Here is a 27,112-nt window from a genome sequence, read left to right as displayed (position 1 = left end):
CTCAGGAGGCTGTTGAACACATAGCCAAGCTAGATATCCTGTTAATTGTTTTCCATCGCACGGTTGGTATTCCTCCGGGCTGCAGTGAGATAAATGAATGCTGGTAAGGCAGTCAGCATTAGGCATGTTTGGTTCATTCCAAGATATCTGCAGCTATACTGGTTTATCTATTTACACTTCTACAGACATTAAAATTGTCATGTCTGATGCTTTAAATTTCCTGCTCAAAACTACTGAATGCACTGATTTAAACACAAACTGAACATTTTGGAACCTAATTGTACCATGATTGACACTATTATAGACCAATGAGATTACTCAGAGACTCATGGTAAGCCATGCATTACTCTTGGGCTCGTTTTAATAGCTTTGTCTACATTTAATGTGCTTCATAATACAAAGGGATTGAATCAATTGCCAGAAGCATGTCTTGAACATTCAGTTCACACTTTCACTTTAGTAAAGTTGTACTTCAGCGGTACCTCTGCAGGTTTTCAAAATAAAATCTTTATTGTGTGCTTAACAGCAAGAGAAAACAGTGCAGGGGAATGAGATACTTTCTATCTTGGGCAGTCTGAGATCAAATTTTGGCAGCTCAATTGCTCAATGACATCTTAATTGCATCCTGTGATAAATATTCCTATTGCATTAGTGATTTTTAAAAAAATTCTCCCCCTCCCCATTACTCAAACTAGTTTTTACAGTCTCATCGGGTAATGCTACATAACTCAGTGGTGATTGAGTGGCAGTTTTATTCTCTGGTCCTGTACTCCTCAGCAACTGAGATTAAAGCATCCAATTTTCACACGGGACTCTTACAACTGGCGCAGAGAGGAGACTTTGAATCCATCCTGGAATGACAGAAATAAATGCAGTTCACAAAGGTGAGAGGACAGTGTGTGATGAACACACTGCGTCAAGTTTCCCCCTGTTTATAGTGAGAAAATGTTAGTAATTAACTGCAGTACTTTTCTTTTAAATAGAGGTACCCAGGCAGGGACCCAAACTGCAGAATATTGCCACGGTTCAAATTTTAGTACCTGTTACTCTGTGAGAAGACAAGGTAATACTTAAGTGGTGCCAAGGTTGTTTTGTTTTATGAGATATGCAAAAGCCTGTTAATTGCAAAAAGGGAGACTTCAGTGGTAAAGGGTTCTACTCTTGCAGTCTAGAAAAGAACGAGTGATTAGAAGATGGCTCTTATATCACCCCAAATTGAGCTTCGGACTGCATCCAAGTTATTACTAGGATTGCTCACTTCCATTTCTGTAACATCGCCTGAATCTGCCCCTGCCTCAACTCATTTGCTGGAACCCTCGTCCATGGACTACCACTAACCTGGACTACTTCAATGCACGTCTGGCCGGACTCCCTTCCTCATGATCATAAGCTCATTCAAAACTCTGCTGCCCATATCCTAATTTACACTAAGTCCTGTGCACCCATCACTCCTGCTCGCTGACCTACATTGGATCCCAGTTGAGCAATGCTTCCACTTTTAAAAACAAGGATGAGTATTTCAATCCTTTCATATTTTTATCTTCCTCTTCCTCCATAACCTCAGTCAGTCTGCTGGGTTGTGGTCCTGCATGCTTGCATATTATGATACACTAATTAAATGTTCACACGCAGTTCTAAATCCAACCCTGACTGGTGGCAAGACCATTATTGGGGTAGCTGTGAGGAATGACTTCTGATTTGTGTGGCTAATGTGCCTCTCATTCTAATTTGAGCACACAAAAATGATAATTTCATCAATTTTATTGAGTGGCTCTGATAGATTTTTGCAAACAAGGATTCACTTTTAAGTTGCTTTGTCTGCATTTCCTTGTGCATTAATGGGATTCTATAATGCTGCTCGTCATTGTTGTCATCTCATTGCCTGAACTTGCTTTCTTCAGGCATGGTTTTTAAAAGTGGATGAATCATTCGGGGGTGATTTATGAACATCTAACTGGGCTATTCATAATCTGTGTTTCCTTCATATGAGACTTATAACTGTTGTATACTATAGCTATGTGAGAAAATCTTCTTTACGCGATGAGTGGCTTTCAAAAGGAAATTGGATAAGCATTTGAAGAGGAAACATTTGCAGGGCTACAGGGAGTGGGACCAGCTGAGGTGCCCTTTAATAGAGCCAGCACAGATGTGATGGGCTGAATAGCCTCCTGTGCTGTAGCCATTCCATATGCCTCACAATATGTTTTCCACACTTGTACACGAGATAAATAACACCTGGCTTTGGTATTAACTACTGACAAGAGAGGTTGATGGATAATGTTAAAAAATATAGAAACCTCCTCTTCACCCTTGCTTTTGACATCTGCCACTTTTCGCTATGCTATTTCGAGGATTCAGCTGATTTCAGCACTCTCTTGCATCTTTTCTGCTAGGGGTATTTATATTCTGGGTATTTTTTCAGCAGACCCATGAGAGCCCACTTTGTTGCATAGGTTTCTGAGTCAAGGTGCTTCTGTGAATAATTTCAACAGAAATTTGAAGCTCATGCTCTCTGAAACAGCACTGCTAATGGGTTGTATTTGCATAATCACATTTTTGCATCTGGAACTGGCACAGAGAAAATGGAGTCTGACTCAACCAAATAGCCTAATGCTGCAATTCTTGCGGGTGAGGGGGGTGGTGGCTTAATTTGAGTAAAATGTGTCTTCAAATTGTCTGAATTTAACAGACAAAGCAAATCAAGACGCAGAAGATTGCACATCAGTATTGGACAGTGTGTATAAGGTTAATGGTTGCAGACACGTCCATCCCATCCTGTAGTTGGATTAGTCATGAAAATTTAACGTGCTGACTTTTAGGTGGACAGACCCGACCTATGTGAATGAAATTACCTTGTGAATACAATAGAGGCTTTAGCTGTGGAAATTGCAAGCTCCTGTGGCTGGCAAAGAGCCTTGGTGGACATGGGCTCAGGGCACAGGGCACAGAATTGGGTCCACTGTGCTCCAGCCCTAGCTTTGGCCTATGCTTGATCCAGAGAGGTTCCCCGTCAGAACAAAGGATCACAATATTACCCTTCCATTTTGCCTGATGTGCAAGGCTGATTTCTAAGAAGGTAAGGAAGCTTAGAATGAGAAAAGGCTATTCGATCAATCAAACTTGTTCCTTTCATATAACATGTAAACTCTGGTCTATCATCGAATCTCGTGAGGAAAATCAAGTCAGACTGCGGAATGTCTGTATAGCCATTCACACTGCATTTTTTATCCTGTACCGATTAATTATTTTGGGGTAATACTTCTGTATTCTGGCACATCAAAAACCATCATGCTCCACAAAACATTTGCTAATTTCTCAATGTAATCTTCACTCCTGCCTTAACCAAATATTCAGCCAGCTCCTTTAAAAAGTTGACACAGCATTAACTGATTAGATGTGATTTAATTCAAGTTTCCACTTTCCCTATTGAATAATATCCTTTCTAATCTCAAGCATTGCCTAACGGGTGTTAATTTTATATTTGCACTGATAGTTCTGCGTCCACATTCCAAGTTAAATAACTCGTTTGCACTTATCTCAATATTTTGGAAACCTAGCTCATGGTTCCAATATTCTTTTTCTAACGAAAACAAGTTCAGCTCCAAGTTGCTTTTCGTAACTCAAAGCTCTTAGTTCTAGATAAATTCCCATCACTCTATTCTGAACGCTCTCCACTTCGTCATTGTCAGATGGAAGGGAGGCTGTCAAAACTGTGTACAACCTTTTACCAAAGCCTCATCCATTATCTATGCAGATTTACAACAGCCAGCAATAAGAATGAACTAGTGTGTGAGTTTGCCCAGTTCTCCCTAAATGTGCTTCAAATAAATGATTGTGCATACAATGGGTTGCACCAGATTAATAACAGATCCTAATCCTTTTGTTATAAAAAAAACATTAAGCACACCAAATACAGAATTACACCACAAAATAAATTAATTGGACCCTTAACTACTTGGGATACCAGAAGAAGAATTGATGTTCAAATGGTGCCTTTACTGACTCTTAAAATATGCTGAGCTACCAGGGGTCTTTAATATCAGCAACTTACACACCTGGACTCAGGAATCGCAGGTGAGGAATTATACAATATGAAAAATTAATATGACACTTCAAAATGCAACATTTTAAAAAAATGTTGTCATTCTAAAAACTAGAAGACACAAATATTCAGAAAATCACAGAATGGTTACAGCACAGGAGGTGGCCATTCTTCACATCGTGTCTGTGCTGCCTCTCTGTAAGAGCATCTTAGTCCCACTCCCCTGCCCTTTCTCCATACTCCTGCGTTTTGTTTTCCTTTCCAGTACTCTTCAATTGTGCTTTCATTCTTTCTACAAATTCCTTCACTTCCTACTACTTCTCCTTGTTAGACACACTGAGATGTTTTGGTATTTAAAGAGTGCTTTGAAAATGCAAGCAGTTCACCTTTTCTACATCCTGTTCACTTAAGTTTAAACTCATTCCCATCTGGTTAAAAAATGTCCCCAAAAGGCATCAGCAATGACATAAATCACAATATATGAGTTCAACAACCAAATCCAATCACTATTTAAAAACATGATACAAAATGGAAACTTTACAAAACAATAAATGCTAAAACTCAAAATGAAAATACACCAAAATTCAAGAAAGTAGCGTACCCCTAACTCAATCAAGGCGCAAGAATGTGCGGAGCTAAATTGTAATACATATTTAGTGACAGCCAACAAAGGGGAGGAGTGTCCTGCAGTCAGCATCATGGTGAAGCAGTCTGGGAAGAGCGTCCTGCAGTCAGCATCGCGGTGAAGCAGTCTGGGAAGAGCATCCTGCAGTCAGCATCACAGTGAAGCAGTCTGGGAAGAGCATCCCGCAGTCAGCATCGCGGTGAAGCAGTCTGAGAAGAGCATCCTGCAGTCAGCATCATGGTGAAGCAGTCTGGGAAGAACGTCCTGCAGTCAGCATCGCGGTGAAGCAGTCTGGGAAGAACGTCCTGCAGTCAGCATCGCGGTGAAGCAGTCTGGGAAGAGCGTCCTGCAGTCAGCATCACGGTGAAGCAATCTGGGAAGAGCGTCCTGCAGTCAGCATCGCGGTGAAGCAGTCTGGGAAGAGCATCCTGCAGTCAGCATCACAGTGAAGCAGTCTGGGAAGAGCATCCCGCAGTCAGCATCGCGGTGAAGCAGTCTGAGAAGAGCATCCTGCAGTCAGCATCATGGTGAAGCAGTCTGGGAAGAACGTCCTGCAGTCAGCATTGCGGTGAAGCAGTATGGGAAGAGCGTCCTGCAGTCAGCATCGCGGTGAAGCAGTCTGGGAAGAACGTCCTGCAGTCAGCATCGCGGTGAAGCAGTCTGGGAAGAGCGTCCTGCAGTCAGCATCACGGTGAAGCAATCTGGGAAGAGCGTCCTGCAGTCAGCATCGCGGTGAAGCAGTCTGGGAAGAGCATCCTGCAGTCAGCATCACAGTGAAGCAGTCTGGGAAGAGCATCCCGCAGTCAGCATCGCGGTGAAGCAGTCTGAGAAGAGCGTCCTGCAGTCAGCATCATGGTGAAGCAGTCTGGGAAGAACGTCCCGCAGTCAGCATTGCGGTGAAGCAGTCTGGGAAGAGCGTCCTGCAGTCAGCATCGCGGTGAAGCAGTCTGGGAAGAACGTCCTGCAGTCAGCATCGCGGTGAAGCAGTCTGGGAAGAGCATCCTGCAGTCAGTTCTTGTTGAAAATAACAAGAGTGACATCACAAGACAGCGCGAGTGCGACGGAGAGATCAGAACCAGAGCAAGTGCAGGGAAGCTTCAAAAAGAGACATCAGCATAAAGGTGAGAGCTGATTGGTGAGTAGAGGGTAAGTGTTTTTCTCCAGTTTTTTCTCCAGTTTAAAATAGATTAAGCTAAGGAAAGATAAGAGTTTTAGTTTTTATTTAAAGTACATAAATAATTTAACATTTTTTTTTACTGTATTTAACTTAAAGTAAGGGTTTTCTTTCAACAAGAGGCATGGTAGGGCAGCTCAGTAAACTAACTTGGCAGGGGGATGGGATCCTGAGAGGAGGTTCAGCAGGGGGAGATGCACAGCTAAAATTAGAAGGGAAAGCAAGTGAGTCTGGAAGGCATAGAAATTATAGGCCAGTTAAGGCACAAGGGAGTTTGGCAAGGTTGGATGGTATTTATTTTAATGCAAGGAGTCTGACGAATAAGGCAGATGAGATGAGGACGTAAATTAACACATGGAAGTACGATGTCATTGTTGTCACAGAGACACGGTTGAGAGAGGGGCAGAATTGGCAGCTCAATATTCCAGGGTATAGGGTCTTCAGGCGAGACAGGGAAGGAGGTAAAAGAGGAGGGGGTATCGCAATATTGATCAAGGAATCAATTACAGCAGTAAGGAGGGATGACATCCTGAAAGGCTCCTCAAATGAAGCCATATGCGTAGAACTGAAAAACAAAAAAGGAGCAATCACATTGCTGCGAGTGTACTATAGGCCCAAACAGTCAGAGAGAAATAGAAGAGCAGATATGCAGGCAAATGTCAGAGAAGTGTGAAAATAATAGGGTAGTAATAGTGGGGGATTTCAACTTCCCCAACATTAACTGGGTTAGTCATAGTGTGATAGATTTAGAGGGAGCTGAATTCTTAAAATGTGTCCAGGAGAGCTTTTTAAACCAGTGTGTAGAAGGTCCTACAAAAGGTCCTGGACTTAATTTTAGGGAATGAAGCCGGGCAAGTGGTAGAGATATCAGCGGGGGAGCAAATTGCAGATACTGATCACAACTCCGTTAGATTCAAGGTTGTTATAGAAAAGGACAAGAATGGGGCCAGAAATCAAGAGTGCTAAATTGGGGGAAGGCCGATTTTAGTAAGATCTTATATTATTTGGCCAGAGTGGACTGGGAGCAGCTACTTTTAGGTAAATCTGCGTCAGAGCAGTGGGACTTCCTCAAGAAGGAAATAGGGAGAGCACAGGGCCAACATATACCAGTAAAGACAAATGGTGGGACCAACAAATCCAGGGAACCCTGGATGTCGAGGTATGTACAGGATTGGATAAAGAGAAAAAGGGAGGCTTATGGCAGATACTGAGGGCTCAAAACAGCGGAAGCCCTAGAGGAGTATAGAATGTATAGGGGGAACTTAAAAAGGAAATTGAGGGTGGGGGGGGCGGGGGCGGTGGGTGGGGAAGGGGTCATGAAAAAGCATTGGCAGGTGAAATAAAGGAAAATCCGAAGTTATTTTACAAGTGCATTAAGAGTAAGAGGATAACTAGGGAAAGAGTAGGGCTCATTAAGGACCATAGTGGTAATTTGTGTGTGGAGCCGGAAGACGTAGGTAGGGTTCTAAATGAATACTTTGTGTCGGTGTTCACAAGTGAGAGAGACGACGTGGGTGTGGAAATCAGGCAGAAGGACTGTAATATAATTAAAGAAATTAGTGTAGAAAGGGAGGAGGTTCTAAGTGGGCTGGCAGGCTTAAAAGTAGATAAATCTCCAAGCCCAGATGAAATGTATCCCAGGCTGTTGAGTGAGGCAAGGGAGGAGATAGCAGGGGCGCTGGCAATAATTTTCAATACCTCTCTGGCCACAGGAGAGGTGCCAGACAATTGGAGGATAGTCAATGCGGTACCGTTATTCAAAAAGGGAGGAAGGGATAAACCAGGGAACTACAGGCCAGTCAGTCTAACCTCAGTGGTGGGGAAACTATTGGAAGCAATTCTGAGGAACAAAACTAATCTACGCTTGGAGAGACAAGAATCAAGGACAGTCAGCATGGTTTTGTTAAGGGGAGGTCATGTCCGACCAATTTGATTGAATTTTTTGAAGAGGTGACAAGATGTGTAGATGAGGGCAATGCATTTGACATAGTCTGCTTGGACTTCAGCAAGGCTTTTGATAAGTCCCACATGGGAGACTGATAACGAAGGTAAGAGCCCGTGGGATCCAAGGCAATTTGGCAAATTGGATGCAGAATTGGCTGAGCGGCAGGAAGCAGAGGGTGATGGTCGAAGGGTGTTTTTGTGACTGGATGCTTGTGTCCAGCGGGGTTCCACAGGGATTGCTGTTGGGTCCCTTGCTGTTTGTTGTATATATAAACGATTTATATTTGAACATAGGAGGGTTGATCAGTAAGTTTGCGGATGACACAAAAATTGGTGGGGTGGTAAATAGTGAGGAAGATAGCCTTAGATTACAGGACGATATAGATGGGCTGGTCAGATGGGCTGATTAGTGGCAAATGGAATTTAATCCGGATAAGTGTGAAGTGATGCACTTGGGCAGGACAAACAAGGCATGGGAATACATGATGAATGGTAGGACCCTGGGAACTACCGAGGATCAGAGGGACCTTGATGTGCATGTCCACCAGTCCCTTAAGGTAGCAGGATAGGTAGATAAGGTTGTTAAGAAGGCATATGGGATACTTGCCTTTATTAGCTGAGAATATAAGAGCAGGGAGGTTATGCTGGAACTGTATAAAATGCTGGTTAGGCCACAGCTAGAGTATTGCATGCAATTCTGGAATCCGCATTATAGGAAGGATGTGATTGCACTAGAGAGAGTGCTGAGGAGATTTACCAGGATGTTGCCTGGGCTGGAGAGTTTTAGTTATGAGCAGAGATTGGATAGACTGGGGTCATTTTCCGTGGAGCAGAGTAGATTGAGGGGGGAACATGATTGAGGTGTATAAAATTATGAGGGGCATAGATAGAGTAGACAGGAAGGAACTTTTCCCCTTGGTGGAGGGATCAATAACCGGGGGGCATAGGCTTAAGGTAAGGGGCAGGTGGTTTAGAGGGGATTTGAATTTTTTCACCCAGAGGATGGTGGGAATCTGGAACTCTCAGCCTGACAGGGTGGTAGAGGCAGAAACACTCATAACATTTAAGAAGTATTTGGATGTGCACTTGCAATGCCATGGCATACATGGCTATGGGCCCAGGGCTGGAAAATGGGATTAGAATAGTTAGGTACTTGTTTGACTGCCACAGACTTGATTGGCTGAAGGGCCTTTTTCTGTGCTGTAAACCTCTTTGACTTTGTACATAGATCCCTGACTACTGACAATAAATTCAGACCCTTTAATTGCATCTCCATATATATATATATATACATATATATTATATATAATTATAAGCCTAATAATTACAAAAGCCTCCAAATGCTTGAATGTTGGATGGCCCGAGTGATTTTGACCCATTAATCTTCAGCAAATCATTACAGAAAAAATATTTCTTTTTATTAAAGCAAATTTATTATTACAAATGACAGAACTGGCTGTATGTTCTACTGCTAGATTCATACATTATTTTTCTCAATGCTCTGACTGATTACCAGTACCAAAATGCTGAAAACTCAGCTTTGGGACAAAGCCGTTTCAGTCTCTACAACGGTCTCAATACAAGGATCATACCCAGCTATCGGGACATTGCTGCACGCAATTAATGCATTTGTCAGCATTGATAAGTACCAGTTTAAAAAATTAAGTTTTCTATTTCTTTGTGATGTCTATGCTGGCTCATTGTTAGCATTCTCACCTCTTAAGGCCAAAGGTTGTTGGTTCAACCTACATTCCATATTCTTGGGGGCAGAATGGAAAGAGGTAGTTATATTGGGAGAAGGCTTAGGTGAAGGTAAACACCAGTCTGTCAGTTGGGCCAAATGGCTTAATTTTGTGCTGTCATTTACCTAAGTTAATACCTTTATCTACTGTATAATTAGAACAGAGTTCCGTCTAATGCCATATTTAAACAAATGGGCAAAACATGTGTGTGGTATGTAATAAGCTCTATTCATCACTACAACTTTTGATAATCTGAATCTTTGCTCTACTAAAATAATTCCTCAATTCTTTACAGAAACAATCCTGGATGTAAGGGTCTACAAATAAATAGGGATGAATTTCCCTGCTTCAAGTCATAACTTTAGTAATAAAAAGTGTTGAAAATACTTAGCAGATCAGGCAGCATCTGTGGAGAGAGAAAGAATAAATGTTTCAGGTTGATGACCTTTGGTCAGAACTGAAAAAAGTTAGAGATGTAACAGGTTTAAAGCAAGTACAGAGGCAGGGGGCTGGGGTGGTCGCGAAGAACAAAAGGGAAGGTTTGTGACAGGATGGAAGAGAGGAGAGATTAAATGATAAAAGAGATGATGGCGTGGGGCAAAGAAAGAAACAAAAGATGGGCCTAGAGGAGGTGTAAATGGGGATAATAGAACCATCACCGACAGCTGCAGTCTGAAAAAATGGGGCAGAGGTTATTGTGGTGTAAAAGGTTCATGTTAAATATCAGTCAGTCTACATCATTAGTGATATGGTCACATGACAAAGAGCATACTGAGCGATGACTGTGTGTGAAGCCTTGACCTGTATATAGTTAGAAGAATTTTAATAAAAGGTTAAGTTTATCAACAACCATGCCTCCAGCAGTCTCTATCAATCCTGACTAAGGACAATCTAAGCTAAGACCCACAATGATGATAACAGCGTTATGATCCAAAATTGTGAACTTAACGTTGAATCAGTAGCCCGTAAAGTGCCTAATTGAAAGTTGAGGTGCTATTCCTTGAGCTTATGTTAGCTTCAATAGAACAGACTGAGGTCAGAGAGGAGAAAGTGCAAGTGGAAAAGAAAATTAAAGCTTACAGGCGACTGATGGTGGTGTTCATGCAAGGCTGTCACACAATCTGAACTTGGTCTCCCTAATGTAGAAGAGATCGCATCATGAACAGTGAATACAACATAATAAATTGCAAGCAGTACAAGCAAATTGCTGTTTCAGCTGGAAGGAGTGTTTGGGCCCTTAGGGTGATAAAGGAGTAAAAGATAGATGTTGCACCTCCTGAGCTTGCATGAGAAGGTGCATTGAGAAGGAAAGTGGTGTTGGGGATGATTGAGTGGACTAGGGTGTCACGGAGGGAGTGCCCTTTTGGAATGATGAAAAGGGGGAGGAGGCAAATACGTGTTTGATGGTGGAATCGGGCTTCAGATGATGAGGATGATCCATTGAATGTGGAGGCTGGTGGGGTGAAAAGTGATCTCAAAGGGAACCTTATTGTGGTTCTGGGAGGGAGGGATGGAGGGGAAGGAGTGAGAGCAGAAGTGCAGAAAATGAAGTGGTCCATGGTCCAGGGCCCTGTTGGCACATAAGAATCTTTGTTTTGAAGACACATCAAAAGAATTGATATGGAGGGTGGCATCATCCAAACATATGCAATCAGGTGGAGAAACTGGGAAAATTGACCAGAATTTCTACAGGAAGCTGGGTGGGAGTAATTGCAATCGAGGTAGCTGTGGGAGTCAGTGGACTTATGTTGGATATTGACTGATATCTCCATTTCTGGGGATAGGCTATCAACTTTAGTGTTGTCTTACACAGGATATGTGGTATCCCATGATTGAAGTATTAGGTGGCTCCAGAGTTTTATTTACTTGATGATAGCATCTCTTGGGTGAAATTAAATGATTTTTAAGCAATCATCAGAAAGAAAAACAAATTGAAAAACAGAAAATCTGAGCAATCGTGCTGAATCCTTATTGTTAGGGTCACATGGCTTTATAATCAGTTAAAGCCAATTTAATCAACTATGAAGGGGAATTTAGCAAATACATCAAACCTCATTGATTCGTCTTTCTTGGGGGTAACAGGGTGGGTGGGCAGTGATGGGGCCAGCGGGGAGAATGAGATGAGTTACACCATATCTGTTTTGGCACAAAAGAAGCAAATGCAACATTTTCAAGTTCTCTCAGCTCCTCAAGTTCGCAGAGTTCATTTTTGGAACTCCTTTGCAAATGTTGTACAGGGTATGAGCAATGTAAATGTGAAATTCATGAGAAAATACCAAATTGTTAATATGTCTTTTTGCCTTATGAAATCATTACTTGGCAAAATTCATAATTTTTGCAGAACTGAGTCACAGCTCAAACTACTAAAAATAATTTTCAAGCTCACAGGCTGAGAACAGAAGCAATATTGTCTGAGAGAATTTTTTTTTTGTATTTATAAGAGGAACCAAATCTAGTCTGATAGCACTGGAAAGAAATGATCCAAATAATTCTTCTAGTTTGCTTATAAATAGGGAGCAAGAAGTATAGGAAACCTGGGTTCAAGTCAAATTGACTTGAATGAACATTTATTCCTTTGACAATTCTCTTATTGGTTAGTAAAGTGTTCCCATAATATGAAGAATTTAATGGAAAACTGTCTGGTGGAGGCACCTGAAGTTGTAAATGTCCAAGCATTACATTCACTTCAAGAGCCAACTAACTTGTCAGTATGTATCTGGGCCAATAATATCAAAATACAGAGGTATGAAACAAATAAAGTGACATATTGTGAAAAGAGCAATTGGATATTTGGACCTCATTCATGGTGCACATGGGTGGCAGGTCAAAATGATGGACCAGCTCAGCAGCAGTTGTGTATCTGAGTGAATGTATACATCTCTCTCATGTTGCAAACATGATCCATGAATGTGTTTGATCTCCTTGAAATAACAGAAGATCAAGACTGGAGCATTTCTTTTCCAGGCAGATCATTTAAATGAACTGTTAAATGCCCAAGCTGCATACCAACAAAATTTAGCTGGATCAGTTACTGCCACCAGCATTCATGTCCAATCTTTTCAGAATACAGGATAAATTAGTGAGCAGAAGGAACGGGATGGACTAATCATGGGACAGTCAAAACTGATGTGCTATTTTTAAAAAAATGAAACAGTGTACCAATACAATGAATGCTGTAATACATTGGTTTTCAGCTGTTTAATAAGGTGTCAAGTAAGAGACTTGTTGCAAAGAATTAAAGGACATAGCAGTAAAGGGAATGTAGCTGCCTGGACAGAAAGATGACCATAGGGCAGAAAGTGGACAATAGGGCTATCTGAGCATATTTTGTAGCTAATGAATGTGGAGCAAGGGAACATAGACTTAGGGAGTGAAGCCTTTTTTCTTCCACATAGAGATTATAAGAACAGAGAATGATTTACCACAAGGGGCTATTGAGGCATAGGCTATAACTTAATTGAAAAGAGAATTAGAGAATTGAGAAAGAATATACAAAGTTAAAGAGTTGGTGAAATGGCTTTGTATAGCTCCAGTTGGCAGAGATACAATGGGTTGAATGGCCTACTTGTGTGCTATAATTTCTATGATTAAAATTCTACTGTGGTTAAATTAATGCCTGGAGCAGTACTTTCCTTGACAAATTTGAAATATGCTTGCCGTTGTATAATGCAGGTGTGGTCTCAGCAGCTGTAGACCTCAAAGTAGAATCCAATTTGACAGATTCTTTTTCTTCTAAATTTTTGCCCATGTTATTATGAATGACCTTTGACGATGGAGGACATTTCTGACTTTTTTGTTGTTGTATGTTTTTGTTTCATACATTTTCCACACACTGTGAGTGACATTAGTGTCCAAGATGACCTGCTCCATAACATCGCTCTCCTCTGACCGTACTTCAGCTTATGTCCTGTTGAAACCTACATCCATGCCTTTGTTACCTCCAGACTTGACTATTCCAATGCACTTCTGGCTGGCTTCCCATCTTCCATCCTCCATAAATAAACTCATTCAAAACTCTGCTGCCTGTGTCCTAATTCACACCATATCTAGCTAATCCATCATTCCTGCACTCACTGACCTACATTAGCTCTAGGACTGGAAAATCTTAATTTTAAAATCCTTGTTTTGAAATCCCTCCATCACCTTTCTCTTTTTATGTCTGTAATCTTCTTCAATGCTGCAACCACCACAATTTGTCACCACCAACTACCATCGACAGCCCCCCAATCCCAGTCGTGATCGCTGCACTCCCTTAATTCTGCCCTCTTAAACATCCCGGATTTTAACCAGCCATGCTTTCAATTGCCTTGGACCTAAGGTCATGGATTCTCTCCCTAAAGCTTTACACATCTCTCTCCTCAAAATTCATTTGCTTAGCCAAGCTTTTGATCAGCTATTCTCATATTTCATTGTGGTTGAGAGTCAAATTTTGTTTGATAATAGTCCTGTGAAGCACCTTGGGACAGTTAACCAAGTTAAAGGCATTATATAAATGCAAGTTGTTGTTGCAAATTTACTGCATTCAAAACATTGAGACATAATTGCAGAAAGGATTTGACTTTAAAAAAAGATTTTGGTACCAGTGAAAACCAAATAAAAGGTGAAGCATAATCAAAAATTTAGCTAAGAAAAAAATGGCTATTCTTGTTACAATCATGCTGTCTAAAAAGGTAAACATCAGATTCACAATTATGCCTGCTTCCACAGCTAGAGTTGACTTTAGATTAACTCCTTAACTACCTCTCTTATATATAAATGAGAATTGGGAGGCTAGAGTTATTTTAATCCATCATTTTAGCATAAATCCAAGAAAAGGGCTTCCTAGTCTAATTAGCACCCTTCTTATGGGGGAGGAGGGGTTGCTGTCAACATCAGCATCTAGACATTAAGTACTATGACAAGAATCCACCTATCTTTGGGAAACTCCAAAGTGATCAACCTTTAGAGGTCAAGTTGGTGAAAAAAGCAGTTATTTCAGTGACATCATCAAAATGACAATCATCTTAATGAACCTCAAGGCTATGGTTGATCAATTTTCCAACATTTACCAGTGATAATCTCATGATCAATATGAGGCTAAACCTCTGCTCAAAATGAATAAATTATCATATATTGTGTGCGTAACAGAAATTGGGAGGTGAAAATCTAGATTGTATTGGGAAATATTTGTTCATGTCACTGTGGTTTGAGCCATCCCCAATTAGTTAAATCTAATGTGATTTATTACTGTAAAGAATAAATGCTGTAATGTCACCAAACACATGATATGTCTTATCAAACCACCATGACACTAAAACCAATATTAGTAGATAGCCATTTATGCCCAAAGTTTATGCGAAGTGAAAAACAAACAATAATATAAACAGTTTTAAATCTATTTAAACTTTATTGTGAAATGCATGGTGGAACAGGCTTAAGAATGGAAATTATATGAAGATCACTAAGACAGCAAAGTGTGATTTTAAAATCAAATTAAAAACACATTACTGAACTCCATCGTTTGTAAACTAACTATTAGTAGGATTAACATCAAATTAGACAGGACTAAAGATACCAAGAAATGAAGCTTTCTTAAGTACTACATTAAAATTAAATGAGAATAAATTATCCTTTAGGAATGAATTTAATATCAAAGTATAAGTCTGACCCTGAAATATCCAAGACTGCTGGTACCTCAATAACATTACAAGAGTGTTGTGCTTTTACAAAATGACTTCTCATTTATGCACTATATTAATTGAAATCCTCTCCTGTCACAACCAAACAGTGCCAACGATTAGTGACTGTCGTGTGACAATTTATTAATTCCTGTATGTTCCAGCCTTTTTGGCCGCTGAAGTCTCGATTTTCTTGGCACATTTTTTACTTCAGACTCAACTTCTACTGATGCTGTACTTGTTGCTGAATTCACAGATTCGGAACCAAGAAGGCCTGAAGGTGCCTTCTCTGACTTTTTAGTCAGTTTGGTTTGTGTTGTTAGTCGTCTCTTTTTACATTTATTCATGTAGCAAAAGTCTTGGGGAGAACTGCCTGTAGAAAACAAGGATCCACATCCATTCTCTTTTGTGGGGTCAAGATTGTTGGGTTTACCTTTGACTGACCTTTTACAATTAGAATTATGTTTTAAAAGCTTTTTTCTCGCAGGTGATTTTCTTAAAGACTCAGGAGAATTCATTCCCATTGCAACCTCATGGAGGGATGCTGGAGAATCCCCTGAAGCTAGCTTCTTGGCACTATCTGTTCCGTTCTGACAGAAGTCTCTCCTTCGCTTCGTTTGTGATTTTGAGTTTCCTTCATTTTGTTTAGGATCTTGCAGTGCTGACTCATTGCCGCCCACTGTGCTTTTCAAACCTGTCTTCAGCTGTTCAATCGATTGCGGTTGTTGTTGGCAGTTCTCTTGAGCTGGCTGTCTCTTGTTAATATATTTTTCCAGTTTTATGACAGGAAGTAATAACTTGCTTTGAACAGAGTTCATACAATCTTCTGTTCTTCCAGTATTTATATCCTGAACCTCATGCCTGAAACCTGTAGCAGATTGGGCTACATCCTGCTCATCTTCTATTTCAGCATGCAATATTTTTGGCGAGCAATTATTAGTTTCGGATTTGTTAAAGCTTCCCATTTTTGTGCGACAAGCCTTTTTTACACTGAAAAAATGAAAGGTCCAGTAAGAATTAAGATGTTCATTGTCACTCAGATGAAAAACATTCATTTAAATATTCTATACTTGTGAAAACTCCCCCAAAGTTATTCAAATGTCAGTTTTAATTATTTCTGTTGCATATAGTTCAGATGTTTCCAGCTGTGAAAACTAATACTCGTTTCATAAATTTTATATTAAGTACAAAAGCAAAAGCAGGAAGTACATTTTGTGGGGTTAACAAGAAAATGCTTTTTTTGAAATGAACCTAAAAGAATTCTGCTATTGCTTGTTACTGCTTGTTAACATATTAAAAGAAAAGGTTTCAAGTCTTTATTCTGTGGCCATAATTGGAAAGTCCAATATTTTCAAACTCTGAATACTTAATAAGCAGCAGCAGAATGTTGTGTTCCTATAAAGAAGTGCTTAAAGCTGATTCCGGTAAAGATTTAAAAAACCTTGATATTTAATTTGCTCAGGATTTCAAAATGCTGTGTGGGACAAGCTTATTCCCTGGCTCATCCATCTCAGTTGAGACTATCAGCCATTGACAAGACTTCACATACTGTTTCACCTGCTTGTGGTGCTGGGGTCTGGAAATCTATCAATGGTAATACAACGATAAAGAGCATTTAAATGATAGAAACATAGAAAATGCCTCACGGCACTTTACAGAGGAGTAACAAGAGGAACAGAACACTGAATTGGTACAGAAATTAGGGACGATAATTAAAGGCTTGGCAGAAAAGGTGAGTTTTGGGAAGGTCAGGGCCTGGGCAGCTGAAAGCTCTGAGACCTGAGTGGCAGGGGGAGGGTAGGAAGATCAGATAACCAGATTCAGAAACCAAAGGATTCAGTGGGAAGAGTAAGTCTGAAGGGGCTGCAGTAGTGGGGGTGAAGGAGGCCAAGGAAGAAGTTGAGGACAAGGATGACAATTTTAAATTTAATGTGTTGGGAATAGGGAGCCATGATGGACAAGCATGGTTTAGCGCAGGGCAGAATACAAGCAAATATATTTTTGATAAGTTGGAATTTATGGAATGTAGATGAAAGGACACCAGCAAGAACACTGGAGTAATTGAGTCTGGAGATGGCAATACAATGGACAAGGGTTTCAATGTTATAGTAGTAAGATAGAGGCAGAGGTGGATAATGTTTCCTCCATTGGAGGAAATAAACAGTTGTGGTCATAGAAAGATGGTGAAGTTTGAAGCTTAGGCTCAAGCAGAAGGCCAAGGTACTGCAGTTTTACTGAACTGCGAATGGCCAAAGGTGGATGAAATCATAAGAACTAAGAAATAGGAGCAGGAGTAGGCTATCCAGCCCATTGAGCTGCTCCACCATTCAATAAGAGCATGGCTGATCTGATTGTGGACTCCACTTTCCTGCCTGCCCCCCCCATAAACTTTGACTCCCTTGTAGATCAAAAATTTGTCTAACTCAGCCTTGAATATATTCAATGACCCAACCTCCACTGCTCTCTGTGGAAGAGAATTTCAAACATAACCCTCAGAGAAGAAATTCCTCCTCATCTCCGTCTTAAAAGGGAAGTATCTTAGTTTTAAAATGTGCCTCCTAGTTCTAGATTCCCTTACAACGGGAAACATCCTCTCAGCATTTACCCTGTCAAACCCCTCAGAATCTTATATGTTTCAATAAGATCACCTCAAAAGAATTCTTTTAAGCTCTAGCTGAGTTTGTGATAAGCACCGCAAACCATGGCTTCAGGTTTTTTTGTTGTTTGTACTGAAGGAAGTCGTGGCTCACCCAAGACTAGATTTTGAATGGGAAGTTTAATAGCACAGATGTGGTCACAAGATTGAGTGAAATATTTTGAGAAGTATAGTTGGATAGTATCAGCATAATTATGCAGCTAACTCCACACCTGTGGATGCTGTCACCACAGGACAACATATACATAAGGAGAAGGAGGGGCCAAAGAAATTCTTCAGGGACTCCTGAGGTGACAGTGCAAGGAAGGAAAGAGAAGTAATTGTAAGATATGTGTTGACTACATTCAGATAGGTAGGAATGGACCCTACGAGTATCTGAAACAGGACAATGGCGAAGAACAATGATCTGCATTATTCAACATTGTGAAAAGATTGAGGAAGATAGAGAGGGAAAACGCACTACAGTCAATGTCACAGAGGCCATCATTTATGGCTTTGACCAGGGCAGTCAGTGCTGTGACAATGGAAGAAGTTGGTTTGGAGTGTGGAATTTTATTTTAATGGAGGAGTGACAGTCATTTTAAAGGGAAGAGGGATGGTCAGGAATTTAATACTAGGTTTCAGTAGCATAGCTTGGGCTACAGAAAACCACCAACTTATTTTTAGGCTGTAGGAAACTAGAGACGTGCTCAATGATATACCAGCAGTTTCTCCAAGTCTTCTGTTCCCAGCAACTACCAGTTCAATTTAAGGCAATGTTGATTCCTGCTACTGCTAACTCTAACTACACTCTTTTTACACCACTTAACATGATAAACAAGAAACTAGATGCTAGAATTTTGGTCTACAGGTCAGTTTGATAAATGGATACTTTGCACAGATGAAAATCCCATCGTAAATTTGACAATGGACATAAATTCTATGACTATTGTGGAAGCAGACCATTACAAGTTTAGGATTTGCCAAATATACTCTTTTGGCTGCTGAGCATTTCTATAAGTGGTCTAAGAGTCTCATGTTAAAGGGTTTGCCTGTATTGCCCAATATCTTAATTTGCAACAGCATATCCTGGGAAATGAAACAACAGGTCTGCCATGTGATCAGAACTGAAGACAGCATCTTTTGCAGGTATCTTCATTTACTCTTTTCCAGACCCTTTCAAAGATAGAGTAATATGGCGAGCCGAGGCTGGATATGTATTAAGTGGTTTTATTTTATGTATGGAATGCTAGTAACAAATGTAACAAAACTTCACTTGCTCCAAATAACTGTGTCAGCTGCGTGAGTGAGAAAAACATAAAGGACCCTGTCTAAATTTGTGGGCTGAATATACTGGCTTGTAGTCAGTCAGCACTAAATTAGATGAAGTGTAAAGTGGCTCTTTAGGTAACCTGCTTGGTCTCCCTCTTATCAGATTTTATCAACTGACCTCTCAATGAAAGTCTTTGTTCTCTTCATGTTCTACAGGAAGTTGAGGCTTGGTTCCTGGCCCCTCCTTGTCTGGGAGTTGGCCTGCAGAGCAGTGTATCAAGCCTGCTACCTCATCCCTAATTGAAATTAGGCTTGTGTGAAGCTCAACAGGACAGAACATTCTATCCTAATATGGTGTCAGTGCCTCAAATAATGATTTCCTAATGATCCACAATCATCAGAAGAAACTGATGTAAGGCCTGACTAATTAATATAAAATCCCATTTCTGTCCCAGCAGGTTCATGTTGGAGGAGGATTTCTAACCTTGGAGAATAATCTAAATCAACACTTCAGGATTTATCATACACATCCTTTCCATGAAAATATATCAACAATCCCAAAACATGACATGGGCTAATCACCATTCAAAACTCAATCTAGATAAGGTAAAGGTATCTTTGTCATTAGAATTTATAACTTTCTCACTTGCAACTGGGATTACAACCAAAAATAACTTTTCAAAAATAGCAGCCGATGATCCACACCAGTTACTGGTGCAAATGGAGGATATATAAATTTGAATAGTACTGGGAATAGAGCTTCGTTTGGAATAGCTTGGGAAATAAGAAGCCAGCAGGATAATTACTTCTTCTTCATGGTTTCTAAATTACCATATGGACCAGAGACAATGGCAAGAGGACTTAAAAGGAATTTCTGCACATGGATGAGAATATTCCAACTACTAATATTCCAAAGAACTTCACACATGCATAATTGAAGTCAACATTACCATTGACTCCCAGCACCACAACAGACAGAACACATTTACAACTAACTCTCTGTCATACGGGCATATATATTTACTCACTGTTTAACATATTGCAACACACATGGTAGGTATGTTCTATTACCATGGCCGCTCCAGGAGAGTAACAAAAGGGTTGCAATCCACTATGCAGTTTATTTTTTTCCAATATTTATCCGAAAATCCTCCACCAAACTCTCCTCCTTTAAGACATTCCTTAAAACCTACCTCTTTGATCAATATTTTAACTACTCCTCTCAATATCTCCTTTAGATTGACATTTTGTTTTGTTTATGCTTGTGTGAGGAGCTTTTGGACATTTGTCTATGTTAAAAGTGCTTAAAAGTTGTTATGGTTTAAGTATCATCTCTCAAGGAATCAACTAGTTGATGAGATTGATGAACAACATTGTATTATCTGTGTAAAATGTTAAGGCTCTGCAAAGTTATAGAAAAATGTGAGGTAGTAGATATAAAAGTTAACACTAATACATTGTGGGATGCAGGAAGGAAGGAAAGCTAAACTCCAATAAACTTTTACCCAGGCATAAAAATGAGGTCTAAGGTGTGCCCAATTTGTGTGTTAAAGATGAGATGTGTCTTGACAACCATCAAAGCAATATTTCTGAAAGAAAGAAATGTAAGGATCTTGTTTTTTATTTCAGTCAATCCTGCTATATGGAAGAGGGCGGCATATGTTTGCTTATTTACTGGCTGGGATTCTCCGGTCCCGCCAGTGGCTTTAATTGACTTTTGGCTGCTATCCCAATTTTCCCATCCCGCCCATGATAATGCCCAATGCTGGCAGGCCAGGAACTCTAAAATAGCAGTCTAATGGTGCCTCTTCAACAGTTGCATAAACTCAACTTTTCCTTTTAGTAGTCAGATTTAATACTTATCATTTCATAGATGGGGAGCAAATTCTTCAGTTGAATTATGTGGTAATACATACATGTGTTTCAAAGCTTCTTTCTTCTTGTGTGTTGAAACAGAGATATTGCAAAGCTCTTTCATTTCTGAATCCCCAGGAAAGTATTCTGAGGTTCCATGCTCAGCATCCTGTTAAAGAAATGCAGTATCTCATTATAAAACAGGCATGCTTATATACAAATTTGTTTATTTTGTATTATTATATGTTGCACTCAGCAAGAAGAGAGATATCATCACTAACTGGGAAATGAAACACTTTCCATTTGGGTCACCCATTGTTAGCATTGAGCATTTCTAGGTCAGGTATACCTAAAGCTCATGAAATCACATTTTGGAGCTTGTGTTTTACAGTCTGCTGTTATCAACAAACATAATTGTAAAAGTGCGTCTTTTTAAGACAATAGAAGACAGTTTATAAACTTAATAATTCCTGAAATACACTTCCGTCCCTTCAGAAAGCTAACATAATGACTTTAATGGGGATTATTTATTCCATCAACTCATTTTTTGCATTTTGTCTATTGAGATAGTTAAAAACCTAAACTTGATCCCAGCACTCAAGTTTAAGTATCAGCTGTAATGCACCGGCTGTACTGTATTGAATCAGCTTTATTTGGCTGCATGCCACACCACAGCTCCAGCTGATACAGTACAACAATGCAGCTGATCCCAATGTTCACTTTTCTATTATTTGAAAAGAAACAATTTAACAAGCAAGTTTATTGTTAAGAGCAGATTTAAAACCAATTCTATTCAGGTATCTTTGAAGGCAAAATAGTGCATTTCAACAGTAACTATTGTTTTTACTTTCAACACAATCTTCTCAAAATTTTACTCACAATTTGTCTGATGTTTGGGTAAACACACTGTGATAAATCACTGGATTTGTGCAGAGCAAAGTTAGGCACGTCCACTTTGCCTCAATCTCAATCACAAAAGAACATGCCAATGCACAAGAATGACAATCGCCATTTCTAATCCTAGACATGCTGCATAAACTCTCAGTGAAATTGTTCCAATTAGCATCAAATTAAGAAAAGCTTTGTGCTACAATCTATGCCCATTCAGAAGTGGATTGAGAGAGTTCATGCTCCGTTAATGTAGGATCCTTCCTGCAAAACGGAGGAGACTTTGATTCCATTAGTGTATCTGGTAATGGCCCTGACCAGTGTAATAGCATATCTCACAGTACCAAGAAGGAACAGCATAGCAATACAATATAGAAACAATGCATATCTCACTACAATGCTGTCAAATATTAAAGTGCCTCCAGAGAAGGGCGTACCCATACTTAATTATTGAAAACTTAATAATATTTCTTAAATATTACCAAGGTGATGGCAGTTCTTAGGACTTGCATGGCATAAACAATATAACAAATATATGGTAGTACATGATTTAATATAACGTGCAACCAAATCAATAAAGCATATTAAAGTTTATTGCATATCATGCAGTGGGTTAAAAGCAAAATACTGCGCTTGCTGGAAATCTGAAACAAAAACTGCTGGAAAAACTCAGCAGGTCTGACAGCATCTGTGGAGAGGAAGACAGAGTTAACGTTTCGAGTCTGTATGACTCTTCATGCAATGGGTCACTGGTTATGAAAACATAACACATTATACTAAACTGTTATACTATTTATCCCTATATCTTTCTATGTAAGATACCATAAACAGTCCAAATGAAACAACTGCACTAATCCAAAATATGTTTACCAAAATTTCCCCCACTCTAATGAATATGGTAATTCTAATTCCCAAGTTCTCTTTCCCAAGGTTTGTCTTCCAAAACACATTTCTTATTTAGCAAGTGAAAATTATGTTTCCTATACATTGCTGATACTAAATATTATAAATGAAAGAAATATACAGCATGTTTCTTCACTCATAGTAGTCCTGGAATTAACAATAGACCTTGTGGCAGGTATTTTGGTGTAGAATTACTTTTTCAGTCCTGAAAGAGTTAACAAACACAAGTTCTGAAAACAAGTGATCACAGTTTAGGTAGGTCATAAGTGAGTGTTTCTCTCTCCCCCATTCCCCAGAGTAGTTTTAAAACAAAACAAAACATGAAACGAACACACAAAATAGATGCAGAATTGTTCAATTAAAAGACTCAAGTATGAGTCAGCCCTCGATACTGAAAGACACTGTGGGAACTGCTGAAAATTCTACTGAAAGAATTATGTAAACTCCCTCAGGCTGGAAATAAGCCACAAAGGGAAGCTGTTGTAAGAAAAGCCAAAGGACATGACACAGAATGTAAGTCCAAGCAATCACTGAGCTAATACGGATGTATTTCTTGTGATTTTCCTCTATGTTCTCAAACTTAATCAGTCTCTATTTAGAATAGGGGTGGTAGAAATGAAGTCAGAATCTTTGCAACTGCTTCAACTAGAGCACCACAAACTCTTTTAGAACCATTTGTTATGGTAAACTAAATCTGACGCAGCAATCCTTCCTGCAAGCATCAATTAAGCAGCTTTTAGAAGACAAAAAAAGGGACACAATGATAGCCCCAGATGTTTACTGACCAAAGGAATGCATTGTTGTGCTTAAAATAAACTAGTTTTTACTTCCGATGATAAAAATATTGCAATCTGTGCTTAATATTAGAGCTGGCAATTAGATGGTCAGGAGTTATTTTTAGATCATATATTTCTTCATCACAGTAATTTCTATTTAATATTGTAAGAAATATTTTGTCTGAATTTTGAATGTTGTTCACAACGCAGCTAGACTGGGTGGCTGCTTTGCGGAACACCTTCGGTCTGTCCGCAGGCATGACCCAGACCTCCCTGTCGCTTGCCATTTCAACACACCACCCTGCTCTCATGCCCACATGTCCATCCTTGGTCTGCTGCAATGTTCCAGTGAAGCTCAACGCAAACTGGAGGAACAGCATCCCATCTTCCGACTAGGCACTTTACAGCCTTCTGGACTGAATATTGATTTCAACAACTTTAGATCATGAACTCTCTCCTCCATCCCCACCCCCTTTCCGATTCCCCCTTTTCCAATCATTTATATATATTTTTTCTTTTTCCACCTATTTCCATTATTTTTAAATGTATTTCCATCCATTGTTTTATCTCTACCTTTTAGCCTATTTCGATCCCTTCCCCCCACCACACCCCCACTAGGGCTATCAGTACCTTGCTCATCCAGCTTTCTACCCTTAATGTCACCATTAGCACATATCTTAGCTAATATCACCACCGTCAACACCTCTTTGTCCTTTTGTCTATGACATCTTTTGGCAATCTCCACCTATCACTGGTCCTTTATCCAGCTCTACCTGCCACCCCCCCCACCACCTTAAACCAGCTTATATTTCACCTCTTTTCTATTTTTCCTTAGTCATTTGGACTCGAAATGTTAACTGTATTCCTCTTCGCAGATGCTATCAAACCTGCTGAGTTTTTCCAGGTATTTTTTTTTGGATTTCCAGCTTCTGCAGTTTTTTACTTTCACCATTTATACAAGAAACTAATAAAAAGGCAACTTTTGCATTTTTGCTTTAAAATTTCTGTAGAGCTTAAAGACTCTTTAGTAAAGTGACTATGGGCATCCACTAAGGCATTAGCGTCACCAGCATTATCTATCCTTCATGATAGTACAAACCCCCCTTGAAATATCTTTACAAACCACTTTATTTCTTGACAAAATCTTTACATGTCAGAATACGTTAAAAATTGCGTCAGTGGCTTTAAGCAAAATCATGTCAAGGCAACTAAAACCAAGGAAAGAACCCAGCATGCAAATTCCACTCACAGCTTCCCAGCCAAAATCAATCGATAATTCTTTAGTCCACCCTGTAAAATGCAAATAAACCAAATGCGGATAGTATCCTAAACTAAGAATTCACATATATATGAGTGGTCTCATAGCTGAAAGCATAGGGTATTCTGCTTATCTGAATAACTTATTAGCAACTTTGAAATAATTAGCATTTTTCACAGTAAGATTTATTCTCTGGCACCCTTTGGTCTCATGAGATGATGGTCTGCACCTTGGTGGTTAACTCTGTGTTAAGCATCGCCTGGTGTAACTCAGGAGCCCCATTCTGGCATGGCAGTCTCAGCCTCACTTGCCACAGATGAAGATAGAGGGTTGAGAAGGTACAGAATTCGCTGCCCTCTTTCCTCTGGGCCCTTTTCTCAGCCAGCTGAGCTTTTAGTTTGTCCTTGCCTCTTGCAATGCCCCTTTCAACAATCAGCTTTCAGAGGTCACAGCTGGTGGCAACTGTCTCCCTGTTATATGTGCCGATGTCTGCCATCTTTATCAAAAACAAAAATAAAAATACCTGGAAAAACTCAGCAGGTCTGACAGCATCTGCGGAGAGGAATACAGTTAATGTTTCGAGTCCGTATGACTTGAAGAGTCTCTTCAGCTTGAAGGGTCATACGGACTCGAAACTTTAACTGTATTTCTCTCCGCAGATGCTGTCAGACCTGCTGAGTTTTTCTAGGTATTTTTATTTTTGTTTTTGTTTTGGATTTCCAGCATCCACAGTTTTTTGCTTTTATCTGCCATCTTTATATATTCTATGCAGGTGTCCTTGAAGCATAGGTACAGACATTTAGCAGGTCGTAACCCAGAGGTCAGTTCACCAAGTGGAAGGCCTTTGAGTATGTGGCTGTCATCCATCCAACGAATATGCACATTTTTGTGGTTAAAATGTTGGCAAAAAGAGGACAATGTGATTTTCAGTGATAGAAGTAAGGTAAGGAGCATGCAACCGCTTTACCAAAATGGAATACAGCACATTTCCGGTCAGAAGTGTGTGCATGCATCTCTGACACCATCTTCCATTCTTATTTGGGTGCATAGTACAGAAGAATGCCCAATTTAGCCTCTGAAGGATCTTTCTCATGAAGGAAAAGACACAAACATACACATGCATGACTGAGTTCCACCTTTAGGGAAGCAAAATCAGATTAGCAAGTGATATTCTTTGGTACATCATATTGGATTACATATACACCAGAAAGGGTAATTAATTGAAAAAAAACAGTAAAATTTGCCAGTAAAGTTGATGAAAGTCAACACCAGCAAAGTTGAAAATTATTATTGTCCTTGCACAGGGATATTATTCCACTGCTATAAGTGATTATGTAACTTCCAATGGGTTTCCTTTTTTCTATGCATTTAGAGTAGAAATCTGGAAAGCAAAACTAGCATTCTGATACAGTATGCCTAGTTTCAGAATCCAAAGTTCATATGTTTCCTTTGTTCCTAAAGTTTAATTAGTTTTATAGTGGACCAAGTGTAGATCAAGCTGGATTTCACTTGTTTCCCTGCTGGCATCTAGTGTTTACCCACTCAACATCCCTTCCTCAACCCCCAGGACCCAACTGAGGACTGCAGCTAATGCCAGCAGCAGCTGGTACCAATAAGCTACTTCTGGGCATCTGACTGCCCCCCTCCACATCAGCCCCCACAGCTTACTGTTAAACACAAATGAGACCTAGTGCTGAATTTGGCTCAGACTTTGTGCCAACAGGTATGGGCACATAGAGTGATCACTTTGCTGACTCATCACCTGCTTCAGGTCCAAGTCGAACTTCTGGCCCAGAAGGTTTATAACTGGGCTGTGCGTAGGCAAATCAGAGACATTTGCTGCCTAAAAATGTGATGAGAAACCCCAGTTCAACCCCAGCTCTGCTTATACACTTTTGCATACATCTTGGTAATAGTACTCTCTGGATAAAGAAGCTTCACAAAGACTGGAAGTAATATATAAAGGCTTGTCACTATCACTGGTAGTCTGGATGGATTTTTAAATGGGGAAGTTGCAAAGGATTGTCAGGCAAACACTCTGAAAGCCATAGTCACCCAGATCATGAGTCAGCAAATTGATTTTTCACAATAGGTTGTCTGAACTTCTGTAGAATAAAAGAGTGGATGAGATGCAAGATGACACAAGAGACAATCCACCTGAAGGAAACCTGTCATAACATCATCAAGCAAATTTAGCTTACTGTTACTTCTCTGAAAGATGGCTGGCCACAACCACAACTGTTCCTCACAAGGGACCATTTAAAAATGCTCTGACTAAGCTCAGAGTAATAGCAAACACATTCTGCTTTGCTTGTTCAAATAAAACATCATTGTGGTTTTGT

General features: G+C 39.9%; 1 protein-coding gene across 5 annotated transcripts in view; it reads right to left on the bottom strand.

The window, feature by feature from the left end:
• Positions 1 to 14,901: 14,901 nt before the first annotated feature.
• Positions 14,902 to 27,112, bottom strand: part of LOC121269707 (SLX4 interacting protein) — a 115,358-nt gene continuing 103,147 nt past the window's right edge. For all 5 annotated transcript variants that reach the window (XM_041174551.1, XM_041174543.1, XM_041174560.1 and 2 more), the window contains 2 exons: positions 21,008 to 21,114; positions 14,902 to 16,174 (listed from right to left, as the gene is read on the bottom strand). In XM_041174551.1, the coding sequence (XP_041030485.1) occupies positions 15,304 to 16,174; positions 21,008 to 21,114 (978 nt within the window). In that variant the 3' untranslated portion in view covers positions 14,902 to 15,303. The remainder of the gene's footprint in view (positions 16,175 to 21,007; positions 21,115 to 27,112) is intronic.

Source organism: Carcharodon carcharias, chromosome 2, assembly GCF_017639515.1.
Source record: "Carcharodon carcharias isolate sCarCar2 chromosome 2, sCarCar2.pri, whole genome shotgun sequence".
Classification (NCBI taxonomy): domain Eukaryota; kingdom Metazoa; phylum Chordata; class Chondrichthyes; order Lamniformes; family Lamnidae; genus Carcharodon; species Carcharodon carcharias.
The sequence above is the reverse complement of the archived record's forward strand: the minus strand, read 5'-3'. Positions and strand labels throughout refer to the sequence as shown.